At 49.3% G+C, this 19,921-nt stretch overlaps 1 protein-coding gene across 6 annotated transcripts in view; it reads left to right on the forward strand.

The window, feature by feature from the left end:
- The window catches only part of Arnt2 (aryl hydrocarbon receptor nuclear translocator 2), a 160,133-nt gene that overhangs the window by 132,832 nt on the left and 7,380 nt on the right, over positions 1 to 19,921 (forward strand). For all 6 annotated transcript variants that reach the window (XM_028873834.2, XM_028873829.2, XM_028873832.2 and 3 more), the window contains 5 exons: positions 4,492 to 4,564; positions 5,409 to 5,532; positions 8,101 to 8,200; positions 10,455 to 10,593; positions 11,245 to 11,395. In XM_028873834.2, the coding sequence (XP_028729667.1) occupies positions 4,492 to 4,564; positions 5,409 to 5,532; positions 8,101 to 8,200; positions 10,455 to 10,593; positions 11,245 to 11,395 (587 nt within the window). The remainder of the gene's footprint in view (positions 1 to 4,491; positions 4,565 to 5,408; positions 5,533 to 8,100; positions 8,201 to 10,454; positions 10,594 to 11,244; positions 11,396 to 19,921) is intronic.

Consider the following 19,921-nt stretch of genomic DNA (forward strand, 5'->3'; position numbering starts at 1 on the left):
AGCACTGACATGCTTAGCACCTGTGCAAGCCAGGTCTCTGCCCTTAGTTTGTCTCTCCCAATATGGCTTCACACCTGCCAATTCAGGCTGCCTAGCCAAGAAGTCATGGGAACAGACAAACGCACCGACTACTCAGAGTCCTGGACACTAGTCTAGAATCTTAGCACTGTGGATGCCAACAGATTGGTTGGTTGTTAGGAAAGGCCACCTCCTCTCTGGATTCTGCCTTCTTCTCTGCCCTGCATCCCTCTCTGTTCCCTCACAACACGTGGTTGTGCACACAGGTCTATACACAGCAGGGGCCCTGAGGCTGCCTGCTCCCTGTGGGTGAGGCTGTTTTCTGGGCATTGAGGGCGTCATCTGTGCCACACTGTCAACCCTAAATTCTCCCTGTTGGTGAAGCTGATTCTCCGTCACGTCAGTCACCCCATCTACAGTAACAGCCGTGAGTCTTAGCTGGGCACCCAGGAGCTTTCTAGATTTGGATAAGAGCAGACTTGACGCTCCTTGTTGGGGGAGGTTTGGCACCTTTAAGTTTTTCATCATTCTCTTCTGGTCTTTGTTAACTCTCTGCTGTCAGAGTCACATGTGTGGTCACAACTAATGAAACTAATGAAGCTGATACTCCCTGATCCCCATGACCGGACACGGCCTGTGCCAGTCAAGATGCATGTGTTACCGTTCTTGTTCTTAAGGGGGAACCGGGTCTCAGGAAGCCTAAGGCTTGGGCTTCAGAACTGTGAGAACGTGGATAGGGGCGGACAGGAGACAGTGGAAAGATACAGAGGAAGAAGAGGATAAACCAGTCCCCCAGGGCCTGGGGAAACAACCCCAGGAGGCAGCCCTGACATGAGACCTAGAAGCAAAGCCAGCTCCAGCTAAACGGGATGGCCTTCTTTCTGAAAGCCAGGCAGTGTTGAAAAGGCAGAAAGGCGTTTTGTTCAGGGGTGGGCCATCCTGCTGCCCCAGGCCACTCATTCTCAGCCGTTCCTGGAAGTTGTGCAGATCAGAAAGCCCCTGAGGTACCTGCAGCAGCTGCAGCAGCAGCTGCAGTGTCTGAACCAGGTGTTCGGTGGCCAGGCTGAAAAGCTCACAGTGGACGGTAGAGGGCAGTGCTGGCCACGCGCGCGTGTGCACAGACGACCTTTCTTGAATCTGAGAGGTCAGCTGTGCCAGCAGTAGGCCGGCTAGTTAGGAAAGATCCTCCAATGCCCCCTGCTTGGTGGGCGGAGAGGGGAGTTGCTTGCTCAGTCCTGGTCAGCTGAGAGCATCCAAAAGCAACTTCCTGAAGACGTTAAGCAAGCATTGGGTGTTTAGCATTTGTGCTAAGCTGCTGAAAAAGGCTCTTTGTCACCTCTGACTGCTTCCTGTTCCCTCCACACAGATGGGAGCCCAGAAAAACAGGCTGGTGCAACACACTGGGTGCACATCTCCGAGCTGTGCCAGCTCTTGGTGTTAGGGAATTGATACTCTGAGAAACCAGTCGTGGGCTGACTGGGTGCCAGTCATGACCGTCTTTTCACATTTGCTCAGCCTGGCCTGTAGACTTTCATTTCCTACCTCTCTTCAGGGTGCTGACATGCAATTCTCCCTGGGCCAAGCCTCTGTTATTAAAATAGCACTAGTCTGAGGCTGTCTCCGGTTTTCATGACACAAAGTTCCTGGTGTGTATGTACATGCACACATGTACATGTGTGCACCCTTGTGTGTTATATGCATGTGTGTTATATGCAGATGTATGTGTCCATGTGGGGGATGCATTATGTGTGCATGAATGCGCATACCTGTGTGAGTACAGACACAGGTTCTTAAAGTCCCACCATGCCCGAAGTCCAGCTGGTCCATGCTCACACATACTCAGTGATAGTTAGTAGTGGTTGACTGCTTGGTAGCAGGTGGAAATTGTGGAGAAGGAATGGAAAATGTGTAGAAGATTGTATGTGATCTCTGCAGAATTTAGAGTAGCCCCACAGCCTAAGGAGCATGCCCCGGAGGCAGCCTTGGGTAAGTTCTAGAAGCAAAGGCACCATCCTGGTCTGTCTTTCTGCAAACCAGGCAACAACTTGCAGTCAATGAGCGCTGAGACTTTTCCAGTCACAGGCTCCAAACCCAGAGAGTGTCTTGGTCCCTGCCTCTCCCTCCCCTCAGAGGAGAACCTGAGACCAAGAGCTGCAGGTGCTGCTTGGGACCCTAGCATACTTCCACCTCTGCCCAGGTGGAGGCCTTGGTGACCTCTCAGGTGATGGTCACCTTCATCAGGCTGCTGTTGAGCCAACCCACAAGGCTAAGGGGCAAATTCTCTGAACGGATACAGAGTCATACCATTTCCTACCCTGATCAAGTCAATGCCAGGTGTCCAGAGTCCCCGGGAGCCCTGGGACGTGGAGGTTGTTTATTCTGGGCTGGGCAGAGGGGAAAGTCCAAGGTCCACCGCCCTGCAGAACTGAATTTGAATCCCTTCTGTGCCACATTCTATCTGGGAACACCACTTAACTTGCTGAGCCTCATATCCTTTATCTGATAATTGATAGTCCTGTATTGTAAAGATGCAAAGTGTTGGCCAAGTACTGGTGATCTGTCTTCCGTTCAGATATGAGCAGCCTGCCAATGAGCCATCATGCTTCCCCAAGATGCAGGGAACAGGAAACAAAGCAGATAATGGAGTAAGAACAAGGAAGGACAGTGATGCTTCTTTTATAGTTATGATTATATTGATTCTTTTAAAAAAAAATAAGAAAGGGTCTCATGTTGCCTGGGCTGGCCTTGAATATAACCTTGAACTACTGATTCTCCTACCCTCATATCCCTAGTGCTGGGATTACAGGCATGGGTCACCATGACTGCTTTTATGTGGTACAGGGAATTAAACCCACAGTTTCATGCATGCTAGGGAAGCACTCTACCAACCCTGTTACATCCTAACCCTCTTTTTACATTTTTTTGAAATCTCTATTTGTTTTGAGAATTATTCGTGGTGCTCTGCTTTGCTGATGTGGGAGGTATAGGTCCCACTGCCTGGTGGGACATCACATGCTCCTGATTCCATCCCTGCCTTTGTTCCCGGGCTCTTGGACCACAGTGAGAGGGCAAATCCTTCACTCCTGTAGAAGCTCAGTCTTCTCATCAGTCCTCCCCTGGAGACCCAGCTCCACCAGAGCAGGAATCTGGGGGTTTCTGAATCATCAGAACTGGACGTGGGTATGGTGGTTTTCTTTGCCTTGGCATAGTTCACTAAATGAACTTCTGAGTTTGATTCCAAAGCAGCTGCTTAGCAGGTTCTCCAGCAGAGCCTCATCTCTGAGGTATCTAGAACTGAGTTTCCTTAAACTCTACCTTAATTGTGGCATCTGGGTTATGGGCTTCGCTGTTCTCTGGAAGCAATCCAGTCTCCTTACTTTAAAACTTGAAGCATCTCCCTACATTAAAATTTGAAGGTGCTGGGTGTTTCCCAGCATCCCAGTAGGACAGCCTGGCAGAGTAGGAAGAGCCTCATAGAGTAGGAGGAGCCTGGCAGACTGGGAGGAGCCTGACTGTGTGGGTGGAGCTTAGCAGAGTAGGAGGAGCCAACCAACTTGTAATCTACTCTGAAGTCAGATCCTGCTCTGCTGTAACAGAACATCTCTGACCTAACCACAGCCTTCAACTCCGGCTTCTTGATTTTAGCATGTGGATGAAATAATCACCCTGAAAATCCAGTATGAGGCATGAATAAGAAGATGTACATCCTGATGGCAGGTGTGCACACTACAGCCAGCAGCTTTGCGAAGTGCTAAACCAACTGCTTTCCTGAATTTTGCTTTTAAAACAATTTCAGTACTGTATTTTTTACCCTGCATGATACAGAAGTCAGTAGATGATGCTTATTGTTTGAGCCAGGCAAGGCGGCGCCTGTCTATCCTCCTAGAAATAGAGAGGTTGAAGCAGGAGGGTCAAGAGTTCCAGACCAGTCCAGGGTGCGTAGCAAGACCCTGTCTCAGAAATAAAATTTGAAGGCTGAGGAGATGGCTCAGTGGATAAAGCACAGTACAAGCGTGAGAACCTGAGTTTGAGTTCCCAGCGCCCATGTAAACAGCTTATCATAACCCTGACGCTGCTGGGGTGGAGACAGGTGGATGCCTAGAGCTCCTTGACCAGCCATTCTAGCCAGTTGGGGAGCTCTGGGTTCAGTGAAGGACCCTGTCTCAACGGACAAGGTGGAAACCAATCGAGAAGGACTCCTGATGACAACCTCTGGTTTCTACATGCACATGCACACAACAACAGATTTTACACATGCACGCACGCACGCACGCACTTTACCTTACCTTTTCAACAGCTCATGCAGAAGTCTAAGCCTGAAACCCAGGGGTTGGAGTAAAATAAGTCTAAAGCCTTTCAGCGATCTGTTGAGCACGGGCTACGTGGTGACTTTGAGGAGCACGGTGTCCGCCTCGGCACCATTGCCTCTCCCGCTTCTGTTCCTCACACCTGTGTTGGCTTGCTCTTTCACAGGCAGCTGCAGCAGCAACAGGCAGAACTGGAGGTCCACCAGCGAGATGGGCTGTCGTCCTATGACTTATCTCAGGTGAATTTCTGGGAAATCCTTTCCTGTGTGCCACTCAGAGGACAGAGAACTGAAATCACCCCAGAACCCCCACTCGAAACTAAACTAAATTAAAACTAAACTCACTCCCCACATCCCAAGGCCGAGCCTCTGTCTTATCCAACCTCAGGGGTACGAATAGTATTCAGTCCCTGGTGCCCACGGTGGCTCTTCCTTCCTGAAGGGCGTCACATGGAGCAGACAGTAGGCAGAGAGCAGGTGGGGCACCATGGCCAGCCGACACTGAGTGTCTCTAGGGGACAGAGGGAAATTCCAGTGTGGCCCTCAGCCTCCCACGTGCACAAGCCCGCGAAGTCAGGCTCAGACTTGTGTTCTCTGGCTTCCTAGCCATCTCTGTCACCTCTGCTCCCATGCCCGTCCTGGTTTAATGTTTCCCTTCCCGACATACTCTGGTCTCTCCTTCCCTTTGCTCATCTCCTCCCTCTTCCCTCCTCCTGTCCTTGTTCCCGCTTCTGACAGCTGGCCATCCGAGAAACTGACATGGGTCAGTATCTGACCTCATTCCCAAATTAGCCTTTAGGTTCTCTTCCTGGTGTCTATAGTAGGTTGGGTCTTTTTCATTTATCTCTAAGGAAGCAGTCCCTGTGACCCTGGTGTTCTTCCTGTAGCCAACCCCCAGCTCACACCTTCCCAACCCAGGTGCCCTGGATCTTCATGGATAAGCTTGCAACCTTACAAAAATAGTCAAGCCTTGAAACACAAGTTTGTCCACCCAAAGGGACTATGCAGGGGACAGCATGTGACTCTCGGAAAGTACCCTCTGTGCCTTATGTCTGGGTCGTCATTGTGTTTTATGTGCCAACAGGTCCCTGTACCCAACCTGCCTGCCGGTGTTCACGAGGCAGGGAAGTCTGTGGAAAAGGCAGATGCAATCTTCTCCCAAGAGAGAGACCCTCGTTTTGCTGAGATGTTTGCAGGCATCAGTGCATGTAAGTGGCAGACAGTGCTAAGCCATGAGGCTGTGGGATTACAGCTGCTCTCAGACTGTCTGGAGATAGCCACCCTAGAGATAGGGGCAGGAAGGGTGACTTTTGTGTAACTGCCACAGGACGTAAGAAGAACCCTGTACAGGAGTCAGGGCAGAGCCTCTGTACTCCGGTCCTGGCCTCTTACTTCCTGGTCACCTGTGACACTTGGCTTCAAGCTGTAGCATCTCATCTTTACAATGTAAACGGTCAGAGCAAACGAATCCATTACACAATGCCTTAGTCACTGGTCAGACTTCATCACTGTAACAAAATACCCAAAGAAACAACTTAGAGGAAAAGAGGGTTGTTTTGACTCTCAGTTAGAAAAGAGATTTGGAACATAATCAAAGTGAGATGAACTAGTGAGCCCTCAGGGGCGAGTGATGAAGATACTTTCGAACCGTGCAGGGAAGTAGAATGGCAGCGTCACCAGGGAAAGACTTCAGAATGTCCCTGTGGGCAGAGGCCACAGAGCCTGAACTGACTGTAAATCTCATGAACTTTGAAACACAGAAAAGCCAAAATAATCACAAACACAGGAAGAAACTGATTAAAAAAAAAAAAACAAAGTAAGTAGTACTCAGAATGCCTTTTCTCAGTTTTAATAAATCAGGTAGATGAAAATAAAACAGGGAAAGATTTAGAAGACTAAATAATATATATACATTAAGATGTACATATATGATTGTATGTGTACCTATATAATCATGTATAGGTACATATATAAGTGCTGTACCCTACCAAAGTCCCAGAGCATAGAAGAACCATGTGTTTATTATTCACCACCAAAACACATGAGAAAAAAGTAACTTGTATAAAGTCATGCTTTTTGTAGCAGTAGTTGACTTGGCTGCCTGTCTGACACTTGTTTTGTGTGGTGCTGGAGAATGGACGTGCTAGGCAAGAGCTCTACCACTAAGCCACACCGCCAGCCTTTGTGAATTGTTTGTAGATGAGACGGTGGCCTGAGTCATCTTTACCCTGTACGTTTCAGCCTTGTCTCCTCCCTCCTCAAGTCTTGCTCTTCGTGTGCCACCCTTGAGGTCTTGTGATTAGGCTACAGATTGAGGTCCTGCCTCTTAAGGATGTCCCATAGTTCCACTCTGACAATGTCTTTAAGAGCCCCCTCCACCCCCAGAGATGGGAATAGGATCTTTGGCTCCTGGGTGGTCTCCCAGCCCCAGGGCCATAGCTTGATCATCTACAACCCATTACTGCTCACACCTACCTGGCAAGCTGGGCTCAGGGAGGGTGCAACATGCTGCCTAGTCACTGCTGTGCATCCAGCCTGAGAGCGATTGCATAATTGAGACATGTAGGCATCATGATACTGTAGGGCAGTGGTTCTCGGCCTTCCTAATGCTGCGACCCTTTACTACAGTTCCTCGTGTTGTGGTGACCCCAGCCATAAAAATTATTTCATTGCTACTTTGTAACTGTGATTTTGCTACTGTTATGAATTGTAATGTAAGTATTTGATATGCAAGATATCAGATATTTAATGTAATGTAAATATCTGATAAGCAAACCCTGTGGAGATCGAGAACCACTGCTCTGGGGCCACAGGCGATGATGCACCATGGAGCCAAGGGAGGGGTGCACTCTGGTTGACACTTTGCTGTCTAGAGGCTGCATCCATCCCACTCATTCATTCCTGCTTCCCATGTCACCACCAAGAGCTCCTTCATTCTTATGTGAGATCTAGACAGCCTGGCTATGACTGGAGCCCAGTCCCCTCAGCCTTTCTCTGCAGGGGACATGCTTGAGCAGTCTTCTCACCTTTCTGGGGCAGAACAGTGGTCTTGGTGACTCATCCTAGTCTGGGTCTGACTGTTCCCTGTCTCAAGAGATGTGCAGTCTGAGACCCTAGTGGAAAGCCAGGCAACACCATCCAGCTGTTCCCAGCCAGTCAGTCTGAGGTGCCCCTTAGCACCTGCTGATCAGGTCAGGGAAGGGGCACTGACCTGGGATTCAAGTTGGGTCCTCCCTTGGTGTCCTGTGACCTGGGACAAGCAGTGCCTCAGTTTCTTCTGTAGAAGCGAATGTGTCAGCCGTTTGTGTCCCAGCACTGTCCTCAGGAAACATTTTACTTATATTAACACACAGAATCCCCACCACAGCCCCATGAAGTAGATGCTGCAATTACCTTCTTTCAGCTGGAGAAACTGAGGTAGGGGCATGTTCAAAGAGTATCCCAGGTGACAGCTGTAATACAAAAGGCAGAGCTGAGTCCCAAGGTGAGGCAGCTGAGGCTACCCTGGGTGTCCTCACCTCTGTTCTCATTCCCTATGGTGTACCCCTCCATGAAACTGGAAGGACTGAATGCGGTAATGCCTTCTCCACTCTCAAGGGCTTGCCTTCAAGCAGCCAGGCTAGCCTGGGAGTCAGGAGGGACCATGCAAAGGTGAGGAGACTGTCCTATGTGGACCTCCTAAGTTCCCATGCCATGCCCTGTTCTGGGGTGCACCTGCATGGCCTGCAGCAGAAAGATGGGGGGACCTTCACATGCAACTCCTATGGTTTTCCTAGCGGAGAAGAAGATGATGAGCTCAGCATCAGCATCAGGCAGCCAGCAGATCTACTCCCAAGGAAGTCCATTCCCTGCTGGGCACTCGGGCAAGGCCTTCAGGTAGGTGCCAGGGAGGGGAATGGTAGGAAGAAAAGCCTGAGTGTCAGCATTGGCGCTGGGAGCTGTACAGGAACCAGCCATTCCTGTGCTGTGGGATGGAGCCAGGATGGGGACTCTGGACTCCTGGCTCTGTTCCATCAGCCCCTCCATAGGCACTGGGTGTCAGTGACTCGCAGACACCAGTGATCAGCCTCTCTATGATCCTGAGCCTCTCTATGATCCTGCAGGGGAAAAAGAAGGGAGATGGTTGTAGCCAAGATCCAGGTAAGGCCTAGTTGAGAAAGTTAGAACTTCCCTTTCCTCTGGTTTGCTGAGGCCATGGCCAAGTACAAGGAGAAAAGATGATCTGTCATATCTGAGCTTCAGCCTCAAGGACCATTCAAGGCACCAAGCCAAGCAGGGTGCCTGGCTGTTAGCATCAGGGCATGCTGTAGCTTACTCAGGAAGCTTGACATCACCACTGAGGACCAGGCCTGGCTCGAGTTTCTTCTAAGAAACATAAGCATAAACCCAGGAGCATTGCCAGAAGACAGGCCAGCAAACCTTGGGGAAGGCATCCGATGTCACAGCAGCTACCTCTAAGCTCCCCAGAAGCTCCGCATACCTCAGACCCAGCAAGGTGGTGTTTCTCCTAAATCCCAGTTGAGCTTGGCTCAACTCTGAGCAGGGCTTCAGGGACCTTGCAGGGACCAGGGTTGGGCAGGCAAATTCAGTGCCCCAAAACTACATTGGCCACAGCAGGATAGGAATCTCCCTTCCTTGCTGTTCTAAGAACAGACTTCCTACATCAGTAGCAGGTGTGACCAGAGGCCCTAGGGAGGCTGGGCACACGGGCCAGCACTTTGTTCTAAACAGCCCTGGCCCTCTTTAGTCAGCATCCTAAGAAGGGCTATGCAGGCTGAGACATGAGGCGCAAGGAACGAGAACTAGAAAATGTCCTTTGAAAGAAAGGGAGCTGCAGAGGAAACATGACCAAAGTATGTAACATGTATATATGATGGTAGCACAGTGAAATCCATTACTTTGCGTGGGTAGCTGACATCTGTAATCCCAGCACTCCAGAGTCTGAGGCAGAAGAATACCCTGAATTCATGGTCAGGATTGATTATACGTGGTATAATTAATATAACTGATTTTAAAAAGGAAACCGAATGAAATATAAAGAAAATATCCTCTGCAGGGCATGGTGGCACACATCCTTTTATGCCAGCACTTGGGATAAAAATGCCTTTTGGCAGAGGCAGGCAGATCTCTGTGAGTTCCAGGAGAGCCAGAGCTACGTAGTAAGAAAGACCCTGTCTCAAACAAACAAAAGAAAAGAAAATATCCTCTCACATGAACCATCCATCTCGGGGAAGCGGGATAGAGCTGCCATGTTCGGTAAACTCATGTAGGAAGACAGACATGATATTTGAACAAGCAAATTCACTTTACAATCTGCAGCGGGTCCAAGAGCCTAGGAAAAGTTTCTACTACAATTATTAAAACTGTAGTCTGTAACTCTCTTTCCTTCAAAACCCACCCCAAATCCTACAATTAGACACAGCCCACCTCGCTCAGTACATTCACAGGTCCCCAGCACAGACCCGGGGAGATTGTAAGTAGGGCCTGGAGCGGCACGAGTCTCCCTCCAGCCTTTTCCATCTACAATGGACTTCCAGTCCACATAGCCCACAAAACCCCTGGAAGAGGACCTGGCGGTGGAGTGAGGATGGTGTCAGAGCATCCTCACCAGGCATGCAGAGAGCTAGGCATTGTGATACATACTGCAGGTGCCCAATAAAGGCGCACCAGGTCAATCCATCTGAAGGCAGAAGAGGTAAACCAACAGCCACATGCCTGACTGAGCCCCTCACAGCAGCCTTCCATTCCCGGGTTTGTCTCAGTATTGAAACTGACAGCCTGCAGCCTATGTGCGGAGTCTATAAGCTTTCCCAGTGCCCCAACGGGACAAATTAACCAGAGCACCAAGAGCAGGTAGCCTGGAGTCTGATTTGTATTCTAAGACTTGTGTCTCTTCTTGGAATGAAATCTTTCATAGAGATCTGGGGGTGTGCAGGGAAGGATGGTGGTGGGGAAATGCAAAAGCTGACAGGCCCTGGGGGAGAGGGAGGCTGAGAATAGAACCCTGCAAGGACCCCTGGGCAGTGTACAGGGAGGGAGAGAGCAGGAAGGAGAGCCAGTGCAGGATCTTTTGACAGAGACTCGAGAAAGCAGGCCATTTCCTGGGAATGAACACACTTTCTTCTCCTAGCTCTTCTGTGGTCCATGTGCCTGGAGTGAATGACATTCAGTCCTCCTCCTCAACGGGTCAGAACATATCCCAGATCTCCCGGCAACTGAACCAAGGCCAGGTGGCATGGACAGGCAGCCGTCCACCCTTCCCAGGGCAGGTATGAGTAACTATGAGGCATGACCCTGAGTGCCCAGAGTGACAGAACACCCACCATCTGCTTTTTGGGGTCCCAACTCTGAGAGTAGGCCAGTGCTCCCAGCTAGAACAGCCAGCTCCTCGGGAGTCCCTGCCATCCCTGGAGCCCTTTGAAAGCTGGGTCCCCAACAGTTATACCATGTCTGATCAGCATTCCTTTCTTCTCACAGCCCCCCACCCGTTAAGAAAGGGAGCAAAAGGAGGTCGGGCACCCAAAACTTTTCCAGCAAAAACAAGCGTGAGCCCCCCCCCCCCCCCCCCGCCACTTTGGAGCTCTGGTAGCTACTATGCCAAGAGGGCCTGTAAATTCCCAACAATGCAACAAATACTCATAGTTCCTTGGAAGATACTAGAATGATAGGTCTTATTCAGCTGAGAGGCCTCCATAGCTGAACTTGGTGAAGCCAGGCCATTGTAGTCCTCAAGGTAATGTTAACCAGCTCCACCCCAAGTCTCCAGGGCCAGGACACTGGCCCCCATACACTGGGCTTACCCCAGGCCAGTGAAGGTAACAAGGGCCAGCTGTTCCTGAAGGGACCTCAAGGGTGGAGCTCAGTGGGAGGCTGGGTGGTTCTGCCTCTTTCTGTCCTAACCATAGCAAATCCTACTCCAGCCCAGCAAGACGCAGTCATCTGCCTTTGGGATTGGATCAAGCCACCCCTACCCGGCTGACCCTTCTTCCTACAGCCCTCTCTCCAGCCCAGCTGCCTCCTCACCAAGTGGAAACGCCTACCCCAGTCTTGCCAACAGGACTCCGGGGTTCGGTAGGTGGGGAACAACGGAAAGAATTCCTGTTCTGAGCATCCTGTGTCCAGGAGCTTAGCCCCAGGCTTCCAGAATATAGGACAGGGCCCCAACCTCTCAGGATATGGGGCAGGGCTCCAAAGTGTCCCAGCTCCTCTCCTATCTGGCTGTAATCAAGAGGCCTCAGGTGTCCTGAAGCATCCACCTTGACCCTGTGGTCCAACATTGCTATTTCAAGGCATCAGCACTCATTCCTGTGTCATGATGTGACCCGACCACTAGTTTCACATCCCCAAAGTAAAAGCTTCTCCATTCTCCATTTAGGAACCCAGAGAAGCCAGGGGTGGCCGGTTGGGTCAGTAAAACAAGAGGTTCCCTTTGTGAATATTGCAAGGTGTAGTTTATGTGTTTCCTGTTCTGTGACTAAGGTGCCTGACAAGGTCACTTCAGGACAGAGCGGTTTAGTTCAGCTCGCAATTTGAGGGTCAGTCCATCACCACAGGAGAGGGGTCACCCCGTAGCCGCAGTTGGGAATCGGGAGGTGAATGCTGGTGCTGAGCTCACTCTTTCCTGAGTGTGTAGTATTTTCTTTGTATTTATTTGTATTTCCCCAGCCCATGGATGGTGGTGCCCCTCAGTCAGGACTCTTCCCAACTCAGTTAATCTAACCTCTAAACTCCCTCATACACATACTCAGAGGTTTGTCTCCTCAGTTGTCCTAAAGCCTACCGACTTCATATCATCGTCACACCAGGAGACCCTATCTCATGTGAATGTTTCTTGCTCTGCGAGAAGGGCCCTGGCAATGAAGGGTTTTGTGGCTATGGCTGTGTCTTCTGGCTCAGTCTCAGGCGCTCCTGCCAGATGCTCTTCATGTCTTTGATACATGCCAGCATCTCGCAGGGCTGGGGTCACACACCATAGAAAGGGAGGTCCTGCCAGATTCTTCTGAGTACAGTCACTGGGTGACATCCAAGAGCGAGGCACCCAGGGATTTTTCTGTGCAGACCCATCACCCTCAAGTGAGCAGGAAGCCAAGCCTAAACCTCCCGATTTCACTTGTCAAGTTAAAAGCTTCCATTTAAGTGGCTCACCTGTCAGTCTTGTGGGAAAGTGCCCCTCGGAAGCCCATCATACCGTGTGGTTATGAGCCATCCCTTCCTCTCTTCCCATCCACCACTGACAGTATTGCTTCTGCATCAAAGCCCAAAGTCTTGGCTACAACATCTCAAGCCCCCAGATTTGTCTGTACCCATTGGAGCCGACAGTCCCCCAAGCACAAACCTTATTTATATGTAGCACACATGTTCAGCCTTTAGGTATCCTTAGTGGCTCAATCGGGGACACCGGTATGAGAAGCACAGCCCCCTCAGCCTGTTGCCTTCAGCTCTGTCGCAACCAGAGGGCAAGGTCCCTCTTTCATGTATAGGAATATTCCCATTGTCGAGGAGCAGTGGCCCTGACTTATTATGATTTAGCCGTCCTTCATGAGAGCCAAGCCTGGTGCCAGCACTGGAGACAGGAGGAGACTGAGCTGACCCAAAGAGACTGGGCTGACTTCTAGCTCAGGCTAGAGGCAGAGGCAAAGATCCAAGCAGAGGTAGAGAAGACAGGGAACAGGAGGTAGAGAAACATGCCACGGCGTTCTTCATGGAGGCCCTGGCGACCAGGAGAATGGTCACTTGTGTTACAGAGCCAGGAAAGTCTTCAAGAGAGAAATGTCATGTATCCCTGGGAGGACTTAGGAGCATCATGTGACCATGACACATAGACAGATGGGCAGGCTCCTCCCTGTTCCAGCAGTCCAGTGCCTTGACCTGTGTGCATTTGGCCACTCTCCATGAAGTAATGGCCAGGTTCTGAAGTGTAAATGGTGGCAGGACCCTTGGCTGAGGCCACTGGCAACTCTAATGATCAAGAATAGGGTCACTATACAAATACTGGGGTTTCTATCTCAACCAGTTCCACTGCAAGTTGCTAGGTGGTAAGCGTGCCAGCAGCAGACATTACTAGGTGCTTGCTGGACAGTGCACAAGAGGCTTCCACTGGGTGTTCACATGTTCGAATTCACTTAGCATTTACCTGGCCATAAGGGAGAGGTCATTGTTATTCCCATTTCAGAATGGAAGCCCTGGGTCTTCCTGATGCATCAGTAGTGGAACTAAAAAGGAATCAAGACTGTGTCCCTCTGCTCATAGCCCTGTGCCTTCTATCCCTTAGGACCCACTCCTCGGGGAGTAGAAATAAGCTGGAAGGGACATCTGCCAGCATGTCCCTTGATTTGTGATCATGAGGAGGGTGAGAACTCTTTTGGGAAGGAGTGGAAGGGAAACCGAGCTAGAGACGTTAGGGATTGAGCACTGTGATGTGATTCTGCCCTCAAGGCATCCACGGTGACTTCAGAACAGTCTGCTGTGGAGCAGATGCAGGGGCAGCATGTTTGAGAGTCTGGCTGTGAGGATGACCAGGAGAGGAGATGGGAACAGAGCAGAGGAGCTGAGGAGGAGAGAGGGAAGGAGCCCAGCTGGAAGGGAGGTGCCACCATCCCAGGAGGCAGCAGAGCCTCCTGGAGCTGAGGAAACCTCCATCAGTGGAGAATGCTATCTTGAGAAGGTGGCTGTGAGTCCCTGCTAATGGAGGCCTCAGCCTCTGCTTCTCAGGACTTCAAGAAGCAGACACCTACTGGGGGGGTAGGGCAGCCTTGGTCAAGGTCAGAGGAGAAAGTATATGATCAGAAAGAGGACTTTGGGGAGAAGTTTACTATCAACCTCAGGAGGTGCAGGAAGAAAGTAGAGGAGAAATAGAGCAGTCTCCATTAACGGTCAGTTTCATCAATTATTAAATAAAGATGAAACAGTTAAAGCTGGCAGTGCAGTATACGTACTTCAGTGAACACCCGGCTTTACCCCGCCTGTGAGCATCCGGATACAGCCCTGCCTGTGAGCATCCAGATACAGCCCTGCCTGTGAGCATCCAGATACAGCCCTGCCTGTGGGCATCTGGGGCACCAGACAGATATAACCCTGGGACTCATGGGGGTGCCAACAGCAGCACCTTGCAGCATTACAGGGGAAATGGTGTCCCTTCCTTCCTTCCTTCCTTCCTTCCTTCCTTCCTTCCTTCCTTCCTTCTTTCCTTCCTTCCTTCATTCCTTCTTTCCTTCCTTCCTTCCTTCCTTCTTTCCTTCCTTCCCTTTTTCTAATCCCTCCCTCATTCCTTTCCTTCCTTCCTTCCTTCCTTCCTTCCTTCCTTCCTTCCTTCCTGTTGTCCCCTCTCCTAGCAGCCATGAAGTCTGCCTGTACATAAAGCTATACTTTAGACCATTTCCTCGATACCTACAAAATGGGTCCAGCTATAGGAATTATAATTTAGGTCCAGCTATAGGAATTATAATTTAGGTCCAGCTATAGGAATTATAATTTAGGTTTTTATCTATTAACCAAACTTTTCCTTTGCTGGTCCTGTAATGGGGCCAGGAGGCATTACAGTAAAATATTAGCCACCTCTTTTTAGATGCCCAGGTTTAACCTTGCTTTGGTTCTCAAAGCTGCATCCAAGTAAGTGTAGTCCAGGGAAACTGGAGGCAAGTTCCCTATGATGGTTCTAAGTAGACACAGACAAGTCCTAGAGCCTCTGGAGTGGAAAAAAGGGGTGTCCCCTTGCCACGAGGAGCAGCCTCCTTCCCATCCTCTGATATCTTTACCAGTCATCCTTAAGTATGTCCGAGCATAGCCCCCAAAGGATCGGGAACACTGATGTGTGTGCCAGATACCTTTGAGACTTAACCTTACCCCCGGCTGAGATTAAACCAACTCCCTACATTGTCTCTCGGGAGTAAGTCATAAATGCTGAATGCAAATTCCTCCTGGGAACATCTCTGAGGTGTTTCTTTTACCTTTGTAGAATAAGACCTCTTTACATGGAAGGAAGGAGAGACAGAAAGAAGTAAGGACAGAGGGAGAGGGGAGGGTTGGCAGGCAGGCAAATCCGAACTAATGTGTTAGTGGGTTCAGCGAAGAGGCTTGCTTATATGAAAGGCTTTGGCTTTTTGTTATTGTTGTTGTTGCCTTAAATTGCCATTAAAGGTGAAAAGTACAAGCAGCCATAGTCTCCCACCTTGGATATAAGTCTCAAGGGAATTTCTTTCTGCCCCAGAAGTTCTCTCCATCCCCACAGGAACAGGACTCTAGAGTAAATGGACAGGCGCTGAGAACAGTTACAGTGTGGTGCTACCGTGCAGGAATCGACCCAGGAATCCCCGGGAGGAAGAAGGCGCAGTCCCAGCCTACTTCACACTGTAGATCCCAGCTTCGCAGTCAGACACTTAGTTTTTGGACAGAAGTTGTACCACTCTTCTCTCACTCTCTAGCCCAGTGAGATGGGACTCTAGGCTGCAAATTCCTGTCCCCACCAGAGACTGTCTCTGTGGAGAGAGGAGAAAATAAAGTAAGCTTGGGGACAGCGGGCGTGAGCAGAACTTAAAGATGGTGGTCATTGAGACCCTGCTGTGAAGAGAATTAACACGTGTTTTACATCCGTCTTTCTCCACCCAGGAGACATCTGGATAGGGTTCGGTCTCTGAGAAAATTATCCTGGGTGCGAGGAAGGCACAGGAAAGAATTGTGATGGTGCCATGTGGGAGTCCTGTCTGGGTCTTTAGTTTCCATGATCCCGGCAGGATCCTGAAAAGCAAAAAGAAATGGGGGAGGGGGACTGTGGGGTATATGAATGCGCACCTTGTTAGAGAAAGGTTTGGGGATATGTGGGTCTCAAGGGACCCAGCTGCGTTAGGGGTCCTAAGCAACCACATGGGCACTGCTGCTTGATGAGTCACGTGGCTGTTGCCATCTTACATCTTGACTGATCACACACATATCCTCTGCCTGTGTTAGAGATGGTTCCACAAGAGCATGTGCTCATTCACCATCAGGACACGCATGAGTCCTTTTAGGATCCATGCATCTCAAAGACTAGGTATGGACAAGTATTGGCAGCTGCCTGTCAAGATAAGTCCCGGCTGGCAGTTATGCCAGTGCGTGACCTTGTTCGCCTTCGTATAAATTCCACTAATACCTGTAAATTAAGAATTACTTTGTGTGTTAAGAACCAAAGCCCAAAAGTGGAGAATTGGGGTAGTATGCTTTCCCTGGTTCTGTAGATACCTACATCAGCATGGATGATTTCCCAGCCAGTGAGGGTCAGGACTACAAGCTGTCTTGATTGGTGGAGATCAAGCTTTATCCCCATTTTTTTTCTTAGTTTAAAAAGCACATGAATTAGGTTAGCAGAGATGTGGCAGGAAGCAGAAGAACATGTAAAATAAGAGTGAGTGACCTGAGACATGTTATCGAGAACGTAGGACAGATCTCGTATGTTGGCACAGAATTGCATGCACAGAAGAAAGTTGTAGGCAATATTATAGTCTCAATTCAAGATGGGGAGTTCATGCCTTACCACAAAGAAATCTAATTTTAACCAGGAACACCAAAAGATATCACCTGGATCTTACTTTGATTTCTCTTAGCTTGAGGTTGTTGGTTTTATAAGCTACTGATAGAGCAAAAGCCCCTGAAAGAAATGGGAGGGAGGGGGACATATGTCCAGCACACACCTGAGTTGCTACTTTGGTAGCACATGGAAGAGCTGGGGCGGAGAAGGTGTTCTATAATATGGATGTCCTAGCTCCACATGAGGATGGTGCGGGCTGAGACCAGAGGCATGTTGTTAAAAACACTTAACTTTGATTCAAAGTCCCATCAGCCACATGTGACATCTATATCCAGTTAAAAAAGCAACTGCCTGGAGACCATGGGATCATACACCCAGCTGGTCAAAGGCAGTGTTGAATCCCTCTGTTGTGGTCAAGGGTCTGTGTGCCCAGTTCTGCTAGGCTACTTGAAGTGTCTCTCTCTTCCTTTTGATCCGTGGCCTCTTCTCTGGCTCCGAGGGAATGGCAGTGGTGATGCAAATGGATAGTCCTGTCACTCAGGGAGAAAAGGGAAGTTAAACTCAGTGCCATTTACAATTCACCATGTGACCATTGGCCACAGACACACGGAAAATAATCCAAAGGAGAAGACATTACTTATGCCCTTCATGTCTGGCTGTTGTCCCCAAGGGCAAGAGCCTGGGAGACCAGGAAGAAGAGATGTGTTTTTCCTATGAAGGCAGAGTACCAAAGGGCAAGATGGAAAAGGGAAACCTTGAGGTCAGATCTGCCCAGCAGGAATCTAAGCCACAGGGTAACCCCTGGGGTCTGGCCACCAGAATGAGCTTGCCTGAATCCTGGAATATGGTCACCTATCTTGTCCCCCAGAGGAGTGGCTTTAAAGTCTGTGGTTACCACGTGTCACTGGAGAATCTAAGTCCCCTTTGGTGGGTTCTTAGTCTCCTTTACAAAGTTAATACCTGACCAAGAAGGAAGCTTGAGAATCGTCTTATTAGAATTTTAGAAAAAAACAAGCAGGCAAACTATAGATCCTGGCACCTCTCAAGAAGAGGGAGATGGAGAAGGAAGAAATCCATGCCTTTTGGTTAAGGTCAGCAATGCAGGTCTGCAAGCTAGGTCTTAAGAGAAGCAATGAGAAAGTTCAGAGTATCAGTTCAAGCATGTTTAGGGATTTGAATGGTATTCAAAGAAGAAAGGACAGATTACACTTCTTGAGTCTGAATTTAGAAAGTTAGGCTGACTTAACAGTAAATATCTGTAAGCAACTGCATCAGGGCTTCTAGAGGGTGTGATTACATTGTTTCACTGAGGGGATAATTATTCCTCCCATCTCTTTAGCATATCCCCAAAAGAATCAGCTTTCCTGAGGGGTGATCTCCTGGCTAGGCAACTGATAGGCCCAATTGGTGTCAAGTCCTTCACAGCTTATTCCTGGAAACATGACTAGGGTAGTGAGAGAATGAAGAAAAGACAGACAGACAGGAAAGCTGGGATTCAGTGACCTGTGTTTACTCTGACAGTGCATACCTACTAGGCAGTAGCCCAGAACTTCAGCATATTTATTGTGTACAGCATGAGGGAAAGTTAGCTACTCTTGGTACATCTCTGCAACCACATGCACAGCAGAAACTTGGACCAGTTCAGTATCTCAAAGGTGGGCAATGAAGGCTGGATTTAGAGCTAAGATGAGTGGTAACTGTCAGGGAGTGTACGACCTGAATCCCCAAATTGGTTAATCTCTCTGTCTCAATCTGGTCATTGATGTAGAATGTTTCTTGTAGAAATGTAGGAAACCAAACCCACAGCTTGCTCAAAGAGTATACTTCAAGATACTGAAGCAAACAGTATTGCTCCACCATTGCTTATATATGGCCTGGATTGCACAGCAGCATGCTTCCAGAGACAGTGGCTTGGCAAGCACCAGCATGTCCATGTCTTGCATTTAGCATCTGCTTTTCAATTTTAGGCTTAGATAGTTCCAGCAACTCAATCATAATGACACAAGCCCAAGCAGGTGAAAACAGATCAAATCAGGCCATAGCAGAAGACACCAGTGCCCCCCTACACAAAGCTCACTTGGAAAGCACCGGGAATTCCTCCCCCACCCCCACCCCCACATGCCCCACCCTGTCCAAGCTTAGTGGAGGCTGGAAATGGAATTTATTATTCCAAAAACATCTGAAGCTTCCTCCACCGAGAAATAGGATGCACAAAGAGAAGCTTCCTCTGCTGAAAAATAGAATGCACAGAGAGAGGCTTCCTCCACTGAGAAATAGGATGCACAGAGAGGGGAGGGAGATGCAAGCCCCCAAATTTAAGCCCCCAAATTTAAGCCCCCAAATTTAAGCCCCCAAATTTAAGCCCCCAAATTTAAGCCCCCAAATTTAAGCCCCCAAATTTAAGCCATGTACATTTTTAATCTACAAACTTTGAGTAATTATAGACATACCCGACCCTATTAATCAATGTTGAAAGGTGAGCTCCCTGCCAGAGAGCTGAGAAGTATGTGCTCCTTGTCTGATCCGCTAGGTAGGAAGCAGCTAGCTCCATCAGAACACATTCACTTTACCCAGCAGGATTTCTCAGCTTTTACATTGCTGATGGGTTGGTCTAATCCCCATTGGGGTGGGATGTCTGCTTACTAAGGATGTTTATCAGTCTCCCTGTATGTTTATCTGCCTGTATCCTGCTGTTTGTGAGAATGAGAAGTGCCAGCAGTTCCCTTCACCAAGAACCATTAAGCTAAACCCAACAGTGCTGAAAGAACTGAACGGCTGCCTAGGACTTCACAGGAATCTTGGGGCAATTTCTAGGCAGTGCAGCCTCCCAGGAAAAATGATAGTGAGCAAGAATGAAGTATATCATTAAACTTCACCTAAAAAGATGCAAGATAGCAGCGTAGCCCCTGTCCCTCAGGACCAGAGACTGCCCTAGGGTCTGCAAGGTCACACAGTTGCCACAGATGGCAGGTACAGTGCCTGCCGTTACCCTAGACACCTGGCCTAGCAGGAAGCTGACCCATCTACCCAGGACAGTGACAGCTGGATATGGATGACGGTATGGCTGGAACCCAGCTCACAGCTTTTAACTGTACACA

Source organism: Peromyscus leucopus, chromosome 1 (genome assembly GCF_004664715.2).
Source record: "Peromyscus leucopus breed LL Stock chromosome 1, UCI_PerLeu_2.1, whole genome shotgun sequence".
In the NCBI taxonomy this organism is placed as follows: Eukaryota; Metazoa; Chordata; class Mammalia; order Rodentia; family Cricetidae; genus Peromyscus; species Peromyscus leucopus.